This window comes from Somniosus microcephalus, chromosome 9 (genome assembly GCF_052327205.1).
Source record: "Somniosus microcephalus isolate GS21.2 chromosome 9, FLI_Smic_1.0, whole genome shotgun sequence".
NCBI classification, from domain to species: domain Eukaryota; kingdom Metazoa; phylum Chordata; class Chondrichthyes; order Squaliformes; family Somniosidae; genus Somniosus; species Somniosus microcephalus.
Genome location: NC_140995.1, coordinates 174,511,134 through 174,522,705, shown reverse-complemented (window position 1 = coordinate 174,522,705; position 11,572 = coordinate 174,511,134). Strand labels below are relative to the sequence as shown.

The following is an 11,572-nucleotide window of genomic DNA, read 5'->3' as shown; positions in this document are numbered from 1 at the left end:
CCTTGCTTCAAATATGGACACAAGAGCTGAATTCCAGAGGTGAAGCGAAAGTGACTGCCCTTGACATTAAGGCAGCATTTGACTGAGTGTGGCACTAAGGAGCCACAGTAAAACTGAAGTCAATGGGGATCAGGGAGAAAACTCTCCAGTGGCTGGAGTCATACTTGGCACAAATAAAGATGGTTGTGGTTGTTAGAGGTCAATCATCTCAGCCCCAGGAAATCACTGCATGAGTTCCTCATGTCAGAGTCCTAGGCCCAACTACATTCAGCTGCTTCATCAATGACCTTTTCTCCATCATAAGGTCAGAAGTGGGGCTGTTTGCTGATGATTGCACAAAGTTCAGATCCATTTATAATTCATCAATGAAGCAGTGCATCTTGCACCATCAAGTTCCCCTCCAAGTCATACACTATCCTGACTTATACATACATCTCTGTTCCTTCATCATTACTGGGTCAAAATCTTGGAGCTCTCTACCCAATAGTATTGCGGGAGTACCTTCACCACACAAACTACATTTCTTCAAGAACAAGGTCCACCACCACCTTCTTGAGGGCAACTGGGGATGAGCAATAAATGCTGGCCTTGCCAATGGCACCCATATTCCGAGAATGAAAAAATATATATATTTGTGTATTTATTGAAAATCCACAAACCTTACTTCCCGTTGTCATGATTTTTGGTCCGTTTTGTGTTAACATTTATCACTGTAATTTGCTCTGTCAACATTTCCCATTCAATTTTGCTACAACTGGCTGGTTCTGTAGAGTGAGCTTCTGAAGCCTCTTTCATCTTGAACATAAAAAAAAACTTACATTCATTAACTGACTATGGGCAATGCCACAGGAAATTTACTGGTACAAGAGAAAACTTCACAAAGAGGGATCTCTTTTTTGGGATTCTTTGCTCATTTTATACAGATTTACTAATACAATGAAAAGTTAAGTAATTACTAAGCAAGATACTTCTCTCAGAAAACTTTGCTCTCAAAACTATTCTATTGTCTATCGACATTATTTCCAAAAATCAGCCGCATCACTCCCTATTGTTTTCTTGTCAGTTTTCTCCCCTCCTGAAGGTGCGGACTCCTTGCTGGGGAATGGTTCCAAGTTCATGTGTGAGCTTTGACAGTGAGTGTTGGCAGGACATTACAGCCAAGCCCAGTCCTATCTTCATCCAACATCCACATATGCACAACTTCAAGCAGTGGTTACTGGACTGCGATCAAAAGTGGAAACTGTGGCCAATTTTCCCCTCCCTAACAAAGGATCCCCAAGGTCAATTGTAGCTCCCCTTCTATCACAACACAGACTGAGGATCAAATCTGGGACCTTCCTGGTCTGTGTGAGTCACCTGCTAGATAAACTCGATGAGCCATCTGTGGGGGTTGGGGAGAACCAAAATATTTTTTTTTTTAAACATTCTGGTTTTAAACCCTGCATCATACAGAAAATTGAGAAATGCCTAAACAGTATGCAAAGTGACACCTTACATGGCTACTTAGAAGTTTGAGAGCTCTTGGTTGGTCAATTCAAGAGCTATAGTACCAGACTAGAACAACATACTACAAGAATGACTATTCAGGTAGTTAGAATCAGCACTATTATCGAAAAGGGACATGTGTATCAAAATGAAACTACTGTACAATGTAAAGGAATCCTAAACCTCTTGCAGCTAAAATTAATACTTTGGGCAGTTGAAAAATGAGGCAATTGCACAATCAGTTGAAAACATAACTGAAACAATAAATGACAAACATTTGAAGTAACGCTTTGCTTTAACCATATTTTATTCAGTACCAGCTTTAATTACTTGCGCCTTGATAAATATTTTTGGAACACTTTCCACTGATGTGAAAGTGGATAGTTGGAGTATTATATCTGATCTCCTGATATACTGCAAATCATTTTTTTTTGGAAAGAAGGTTCCAAGTATTTTTGTTACTTGTTATCGTCAATCTGTCTGTGTTAGCAGATCAACCCGTAAATACATTAGTAAATCATGGCACACTAATGGAAGAACAAACAGTAGGCAGGCAAACTAAAGAAGTATTTATCAACTGTTGGCCACTAAATGTGTAGTTCAGCTGGGTCACTCATCATGCACCCAACATGATGTTCATTTTTTGATGTGTGTTATGCATCAGTCTGCAGGGCGCTGATAAAAATCACTATAGAACTAATTGTGCAGAGCTGCAGAGATTCTTCTCAGGCACAGTGCAACTTTGCTTATGGAGGTATTACTGGCAGTATGAGTCAATAAATTGAGAAGACCATTCTGTCAGTTGCTTTCTTGAACACAATAGTGGAAAGGACAAATTCACTTTCGCTGAAGTTCCATTTTGGGTTATTATAAATTGCACTTTGTTTTGCCGACCACAGTTCCTACATCCTTCAAAGTTGTGAGACATTGCCAAGTTGGCCTGTGTTTCTTAATTAGGATCGAAGAAAGGTCAAAAATTAGGAAATCCTCCCTCTCTACAATCATTCTTTGATCTATAATAAAAGAGAAAAGAGAATTATTATTAGGTTGCTGAAGTACACAGTGAATGAGAGCCTATTTCATGGTAATTAACTAAACTAAAGAAGTTGTGAAGTCAAAGCACTTCACTTTAAATTTCTCACAATAACAGAAACAGTGCATTCTTTTTGGCGGAATAACTACATTTTCAGATTGGTGAACTGTTAAATCACACTAATAACAAGCTGGTAATGAAGTTGAGAAGACATTTCCACTTTGATTTTTAAATGCACTCAAAAGAACTAGCACAGAACAAAATTGTTTACAAAACTGAATCAAATAAAAATGTTGTATACGTACTTTGAGCTTTTAAACAAATAAATAAATGACTGCCCACAATGGGATTACATCTTGGCTTCTGGCACCCACTGCCTAGAGGCAAACATGAAGAACAACCACTGAGGTAACGTGCCACAAGGCTGTTAAAGCCCATGAACAGTAGCTCAGCTTGAGTCACTGCCTTCTTCAGGGGGGAGAAAATTGAATGAAAATATTAACACAAATTTATCCTAAAACGTGCTGTTCTGTGTTTTATATTTGACAGTCATTCAACACATTTCAGAAGCAAGTAAAAAAAAATAAAACATTTAAAGAAACTTTTAAGAAAAAACTGAGACTAGCAAATCTATCTTCCGTGGGTTAAGATAAGACGTGTCAATCAGTGGAGACTTACAGCTATCCAACCTGAGTGTTTTAATGTTGATCAAGATTGATGAATGCCAAGATGACAGAATGAACATCTTCAATTTTGAATCCCAGTATTACCATCACACAGTCTCAAGTTAAATGCCAAATAGGGAGTAAAGTTCTCATTACATTCCATGTCAGCCATAATGCCCGAGCGAGCCTGACCAACTATGACCAAGCCAGAGATACTTTCACTCTGTGGGCTAACACCTACTGAGCACTGATCTGAGGCTGCCCAAGCTCATATCATGTATAACTTCACAGTAAAGAGAGGCAAGATTGTCATCTATCAATCTGGGCTAGATTCAAGTATGGACGTCAAGGGAGAAAGGACTGAATGCTAACTCAGCCGTCAGGCATTTTTTATTAAATAAAGAGGGGAAGTCCCACAGCTATGAAGAACTGAATCAAATGTAGTTAAAAAAGAAGCTTATAACTTAAGGATGTGGTTTCTTTTGCTAAACCTTATATGCATTACAGTTTCATACAGTGGAAAATCAAACGGATCTTAATTTTCAAGTAATAGTTACCTCTGTGACTACTCCTGCTGCTACAGTGGATCCACTGTAACGTAGCATAAAACGACCCAGCTCTTTGAAGTCTTTGTAGAGTTCCAGAGAAACGGGTCTCTGGGCCTGCAGCTCTATCAAGGCATTCTGCCCTTTAGTCAAACATCTGAAGAAGATCAGAATCAAAATAGGAAAACAGTAAGAAGTCAGATACAAGAGCTCCTGGCTCGTAAGTCAAGAGAGCACAAGAGCCAAAATGTTTTAGAAACATCTCCACCATATCATTCAGAGCTTTGACAATTAATAGCTGGGTGCCATAATAATTTCAAGAGCTCCAAGATCTTGGAAACAATCTTTTTTCAACCCTATCAAAGCTGAATGTTGTTTCCTTTGATAGTTTACCTTTAATCTTCTCTATCTTTTGCATGTTTGCCCCAATGTCTGCCTCGTTTCAGTGAGTTACTCAATGGAACCATGGCATTCTGGCAACCACAGTCCTCCAACTAACTAGTAAAAGACTGAAGTAACACCTTATGAACCAAGAGATCTTTAGCCTGCACATGCAATAGCAATTTCCATTGTGTTTATTTGCATTTTATACACTTATTTAGATGAAGACTGCATTAGGCTTTTAAAAGCAGAAGGATATGAAAATGCTACATGAGGATTAGAAATGGAGCATCTCCCTGAAATCTCAAGCTGATTTTATGAAAACTGAGCCTTGAGTACTTGTGATATGTACAGGAGTAGATGGGGAATTTCTGTTTGCTGCATAATGAACCCCCCCCGCCAATGCATGAGTTGATTAAACACACAGTATTCATTCTGCTTCAGATTTAGCCACAGCTAAAGCAGCATACTATTGTGGTTTGATGTCAGAGTCTATGACCCACCTAAGCAATTGATCAAAGTCTAAATTTAAGCATTCCAAAACTGCTTGCTCACATCTTTCATAACATTTTATATATTTTTGCTAAATTTAGTACAATACCTTATGTGCATATCATATTTATTGTACCTTTCATGAATCATTTAAAGGGATATTTCATCCTGGCTCTGTCAACGTGTATCCAAAGTTAAGATAAGATATTTAAAACCTATTTCTATCAAAGCATTTTAGTCATTAATAGATGTGAATTAGGTATGAAAGAAGATGGATACAGTGAATCCCTAAATAATTACAGTTCATAACCTGGCTTAACAATTCCAACTACAGGAAACTTTCGTTTAACCGGAGGTTGTGGTAAGCCACTTTTATCGTTCACTATCGTTACACTATGGTTATCACTGTTTATATCGTTACACTATGGTTATCACTGTTTACACTGTTGTATCACTACACAAGGTCACCTCTTGGCACGCTGTTATACCTGGGCTGACCACAGCTGACTCCGCCCATGGCTCCGCCTGCTTGCCCAGGTATAAAAGCGGTCGACTGGCTAGTATTCCTCCTTGTTGGACCCGATCACCCACGAGGGTGGGCTCCGTTATTTAGCCAATAAAAACCTATAGTTAATATCTTAACTCGTCGCTTTTCATTGGATGAATTGATAGGTATATCAATTTTATTGGCTAAATTTTGAAATGAGTGGATCGGAGCAGCCAAACGGCCAGCTACAACAGCCACAGCAGCCGGCCTTGGCTGCGAGCCCTCCGACCGCCGTACCTGGATCTAAACCCACAGGCAGCGAACTCAGCCCTCGACTTCAAACACTGGCTGAGCTGTTTCGAATCCTACCTGGGAGAATCCGGCGTGCCTCCGGGATCCAAACTAAGAGTTCTGACCGCCCAAGTGAGCCCTAAAGTATTTGCATTCATCCAGGACCTTACTACATACGAGGACGCCCTCAACCTGCTGAAAGAGCAGTACCGGAGCCCGGTAAACTCTATGTATGCCAGACATCTCCTAAGATCCCGCTCGCAACAGCCAGGAGAGTCTGTAGATGAATTTTTACGGGCGCTACAAACACTCGGCAGGGACTGTGACTTTAAAGCTGTAACGGCTGCAGAAAATACTGAAGGGAATATCCACGATGCCTTCGTGAAAGGCCTTCGGTCCGACTACTCACGGCAAAGACTGCTCGAATCAAAGGACCTCGACCTGAATACAACTGCAGCCCTCGCTCGCTCTCTGGAAGTGGCCCATCGGGACCTCGAGGCGTACTCCAGGTACTGTGCTGCGCGACCCTGGGACTCCAGCCCGACCCTGGCCGCAATACCCCTCGCACCGCCGCCTCTGGGACCTACCTCAGCGTCGGCGTCCCAGAACCGATCGGGACCGCCACCCCTGGTACCGGCTGCGACATCGGAGCCCCGCGATCGGGCCGCCGGCTGCTTCTTCTGTGGCCAGGCGAAACACCCGAGGACGCGCTGCCCTGCAAGAAACGCGACTTGCTCCGATTGCCACAAGAAAGGCCACTTCGCGGAGGCCTGCAGGGGGAGAGCCACAGACGCCAGCAGTGCCTCATGCGAGTTGTGGGGGCGGCCATCTTTCATCAAGGCCACAGATGCCAGTATCCCCTCGTGAGAGTCGTGGGGGCGGCCATCTTTGATCAAGGCCACCGACGCCAGCAATGCCTCATGTGAATTGTGGGGGCGGCCATCTTCTCCGCCATTTTATTCAACGTCGTGGGCGCCGCCATTTTGCCCACCACACTCGACCGCCACCTTGTCTCCAGACCCGACCACCGCCTCACCCGCAGACTACAGCAGCTCGCTCAGCCATACACTAGCCTCCGTCACACTGGACCAAGCTCGCCCGCATCACCTGTCCAAGTCCATGATGGACATCAAAGTAAACGGCCACGCCACGACCTGCCTGTTCGACAGCGGAAGCACGGAGAGTTTCATCCATCCAGACACGGTGAGCCACTACTCCCTCACTGTCCGGCCAACGCACAACCGGATCTCGATGGCGTCGAGGTCCCATTCTACAGACATCAGCGGCTACTGTGCTGTGACCCTGTCAGTTAGGGGCACGGAGTATAAAAATTTTAAACTCCTCGTCCTGCCCCAGCTCTGCGCTGCCATCCTACTAGGGCTGGACTTCCAATCCCACCTTCAAAGTGTCACTTTGGCATACGGTGGACCCCTCCCTCCACTCACAGTCGACAACCAGCAGCCTTTAAACCGCCCACCGCGTACCACCTGCGGCCTATCCACCCTCAAGGTCCCGCCCCCCTCCCTGTTCGCTAACCTCACCCGCGACTGTAAACCCGTCGCCACCAAGAGCAGGCGGTACAGCGCCGGGGACAGAGCTTTTATTAGCTCTGAGGTGCAGCGTCTCCTGAAGGAGGGCATCATCGAGAGGAGCAACAGCCCCTGGCGTGCCCAGGTCGTAGTCGTTAAGACCGGCAATAAAAACCGCCTGGTCATCGACTACAGCCAAACCATAAACCGGTACACCCAGCTGGACGCATACCCCCTTCCCCGCATATCTGATATGGTCAATCAGATTGCACAGTACCGGGTATTCTCCACCATCAACCTTAAGTCGGCCTATCACCAACTCCCTATCCGCCCAGAGGATCGCCAGTATACCGCCTTCGAGGCGAATGGCCGCCTCTACCACTTCTTTAGGGTTCCCTTCGGCGTCACCAACGGGGTTTCGGTCTTCCAAAGGGAGATGGACCGGATGGTTGACCAGAACGGGCTGCAGGCCACGTTCCCTTATCTAGATAACGTCACCATCTGCGGCCGCGACCGGCAGGACCACGATGTTAATCTGGAGAAATTCCTCCGTACGGCCGAACCTCACTTACAATAAGGAGAAATGCGTGTTTAACACCTCGCGTCTCGCCATCCTCGGCTGCGTAGTAGAGAACGGAGTCATCGGCCCCGACCCCGAAAGAATGCGCCCCCTCATGGAGCTTCCCCTCCCCCACTGTCCAAAGGCGCTGAAGAGAACCCTGGGGCTCTTCGCCTACTATGCCCAATGGGTGCCGAATTATGCGGACAAAGCCAGACCCCTCATGAAGTCAACCTCCTTCCCCCTGACGGCAGAAGCGTGCGCAGCCTTCTCCCTCATAAAGGGAGACATTGCTAAGGCCACAATGCACGCGGTGGATGAGTCCATCCCTTTCCAAGTGGAGAGCGATGCATCCGACTTCGCCCTAGCAGCAACCCTTAACCAGGCGGGGAGACCTGTGGACTTCTTCTCAAGGACCCTCCAGGGCCCTGAGATCCGACACTCTTCGGTCGAGAAGGAGGCCCAGGCGATCGTGGAGGCAGTAAGATGCTGGAGGCATTACCTGGCAGGCAAACGATTTACCCTCCTCACCGATCAGCGTTCGGTCGCTTTTATGTTTAATAACAAGCTGAGGGGCAAAATCAAGAACGACAAGATCTTGAGGTGGAGAATCGAGCTCTCCACCTATGATTATGATATCTTGTACCGGCCGGGTAAACTGAACGAACCCCCAGATGCTCTATCACGAAGTACATGCGCCAACGCGCAAATTGATAGACTGCAGACCTCCACAACGACCTCTGCCACCCCGGGGTCACCAGACTTTACCACTTCATTAAGGCCCGCAACCTGCCCTACTCCATCGAGGAGGTCAGGACCATGACCAGGAACTGCCAAACCTGTGCCGAATGCAAACCGCATTTCTTTAGGCCGGACAGAGCAAGCCTGATCAAGGCCACCCGCCCCTTCGAGCGCTTGAGCATCGATTTTAAGGGGCCCCTCCCGTCCTCTGACCGTAATGTGTACTTCCTCAACATCATTGATGAGTACTCCCGTTTCCCCTTTGCCTTCCCCTGCCCAGACATGACCAGTACCACGGTCAGCAAATGCCTGAACGACCTCTTCGCCTTGTTCGGGTTCCCGAACTATATACATAGCGACCGGGGCTCATCCTTCATGAGCGAGGAACTTCGCCAGTTCCTACTAGCGAGAGGCATTGCTGCGAGCAGGACCACCAGCTACAACCCCCGAGGGAACGGCCAGGTGGAAAGAGAGAACGCGACTGTCTGGAAGGCCGTTCTCTTAGCCTTAAAGTCTAAGGGCCTGCCAACCTCTCGCTGGCAGGAAGTCCTCCCGACAGCGCTGCATTCCATCCGGTCACTGCTTTGCACGGCCATTAGCGCCACCCCCCATGAACGAATGTTTGTTTTCCCCAGGAAGTCGACTACGGGAACCTCGCTACCAACATGGCTGACTTCTCCGGGGCCCGTCTTGCTGCGAAAGCACGTGAGGGCCCATAAAACGGACCCCCTGGTCGAGAGGGTGGACCTCCTGCACGCAAACCCCCAGTACGCCTATGTGGCATACCCAGACGGGCGGGAGGACACAGTCTCCTTACGAGACCTTGCACCCTCGGGCACCCCTGAGACACCACCGTTACCCCCCACCACCCCCCCAAATCCAGCCCAGGTAGACGGCATGCCGGAACCCCACGAGCCTTCGCCGACCACGCAGACACCAGCATTAACATCGGATACTGCATCACCGCCGCCGCTGCTGCGCCGATCAGAAAGACTTACGAGGCCTCCGGACAGACTGACATACCCGAACTGGTAGTACACTTCACCCCGCCGGACTCAAATCTAAACAAGGGGTGAATGTGGTAAACCACTTTTATCGTTCACTATCGTTACACTATGGTTATCACTGTTTATATCGTTATACTATGGTTATCACTGTTTACACTGTTGTATCACTACACAAGGTCACCTCTTGGCACGCTGTTATACCTGGGCTGACCACAGCTGACTCCGCCCATGGCTCCGCCTGCTTGCCCAGGTATAAAGGTGGTCGACTGGCTAGTATTCCTCCTTGTTGGACCCGATCACCCACGAGGGTGGGCTCTGTTATTTAGCCAATAAAAACCTATAGTTAATATCTTAACTCGTCGCTTTTCATTGGATGAATTGATAGGTATATCAGAGGTTAAATGTCCGGAAAGCTCTATCTACCGGCAAAATTCAGGAGCCGTTTCCTATAAGTTTTTTTACTTCTCGTTGCTTTTCTTTTCCCAGTCAGGCTCTGCAAGGTCTAGCTGAAGCTGTTGCTTAGCTACAGAGACGCTTTTAAGCTGCGGCCAACTGTTTTGAAGCTGTTGCTAAGCAACAGGGTTTGTTGATTCACACGGAGCTCAAAAGCTCCGTATGTTTTAACATTAGCGCTGGTTTCTACGGCAGTTTTGATGGTACGGCACCAGCTCGGTCTCGTCAGTGCCGGGTACCAGAAAGTTTCCTGTAAATGTTATTCAGGTAAAACACAATCGTAGACTGGACATGCTTTGTGATCTAGACAGTTTGGACAGCATTGTTCTAAATGGCTGATGTAATTACATCCTTCACAAAAATGGCAGCACCACGTCACTGCGAAAAAAACAAAATTAATTTACAGTGACTGCCTTGCAATGTATTATGAAAATTTATTTGAGGAGCACTGAATCCTTTCGGAGACAAATTAAGTTAAGTTGTCAAATCACCCTCATGGTCACTATTTTGACTGGAAATCCACTCTACTTCTAAACCGAAAGGTCACTTACTATTACAATTGCTTACTGTATTCATTCAGCTGAGTAATGGTGCCAGGACTAGAAACTACATGGGGAAGCCAAACAAGATGTTTTAAAAAAATATATAGCTTTCATAATTGCACTTTCTTACTCAAAGCGAATGATGCAACTGTGCAAGATCCTGTTGCAACTATTTCTTGTGGTAGATATGGTGGGGTTACACAACTCCCATCAATGTCCTATTCATTAATTCATGCGCATTCTTTGCAGTTAAAAGTGGAAAATAATGCAGAAGTTTGCAGTTTTGGATGGCCATTCCAAGTACAGAATTCATTTTTTTTTCAATAGTTTGTGTCCTGGTGGGCAAGGAGTGCAAAACAGTGACGATTTAATGCTCAAAAGGTGACTCTCAGACTTGAATCAGCTCCTGAGTGATACTGGGAGGAAGTTACCTTTCTGGTCAGTGAAATGGTGCATGTTGCAGGAGTTATCAACATTTTTTTTTAAAAACATAGGAAAAGAAACAATTTTAAGTCATCAATATTTTGAACAATTTACCTGGTTCGACCTGACCAAAATCAACTTTTGAGTTCTCCATGCAAGTATAACTATGAAGGAATAATCAAATAAATATGTAGACTTTTTAAGCATTGCTTACTTGGGTTTTTTCTTGAGAACCTCTCCTGTGCTCTTGTGCAGAATGCTCACTAGCCTTCTGATTGTGCATGGTTCACTTAAAGTTTGGTAGTGTAATAAAACCTGTTAATAAAGGTACAGTGCATATTTTAAACCTCAAATACAACTCTCCACAGTACTCAAAGCACTCTTTTATAACAGCATTTTCTATTCGTTGTATTTGAACAAGTTCCCTTTTAGTCAACATCATGACTTCTAAGTTTACTCAACATTTTTCCAGAGTTTGAAAAAAATATAAGAATATGCACAATTTCAAATTCAAACATTACAAGGTGGAGAGTACAAAATAACACAAATGCGCCCATAACTAGATTTGAGGAGTGTGAGGTAGGAGCATGATGAATGTAGCAAAGGTTCATTTAGTGTGGTGAAGGGGGATGAGAGAGAAAGAAGCCACTTTAAATTCTGAAACAGCCAAAATTCTGGTTATGGATTAGCATGAGGTTCTGTGGTTCACTAAAAAGCTTAGCCATGCTACTTAAAAATGGCACTATTAATTTTAGTTGCTGATACCTTTAAACAATTTTTTAAATAAGCTCTTCAAGCTTATTTTCCCAAATCAAACAAATTCTTAATAAAATAGGTTCAGGAGATCCCAATATGCCTTTGTTAAAATGTTCAAAACTCCAATGACGTAAATTGTTTGTACAAGTGAGGTTTGGCTGTGTAGCTCCCAAGGGCTGAAAG

The 11,572-nt window shown here is 45.2% G+C and overlaps 1 protein-coding gene across 2 annotated transcripts in view; it reads right to left on the bottom strand.

Annotated features, from left to right (window-relative positions):
* Positions 1-1,768: 1,768 nt before the first annotated feature.
* Positions 1,769-11,572, bottom strand: part of LOC147112851 (HBS1-like protein) — a 179,115-nt gene continuing 169,311 nt past the window's right edge. The window contains exons 16-19 of one of the 2 annotated variants that reach the window (XM_085997558.1): positions 10,848-10,948; positions 3,741-3,885; positions 2,824-2,986; positions 1,769-2,498 (exon numbers count right to left, since the gene is read on the bottom strand). In XM_085997558.1, coding sequence (XP_085853684.1) covers positions 2,353-2,498; positions 2,824-2,986; positions 3,741-3,885; positions 10,848-10,948 — 555 coding nt within the window. In that variant the 3' untranslated portion in view covers positions 1,769-2,352. The remainder of the gene's footprint in view (positions 2,499-2,823; positions 2,987-3,740; positions 3,886-10,847; positions 10,949-11,572) is intronic. The other variant, XM_085997560.1, reaches the window with a different exon arrangement.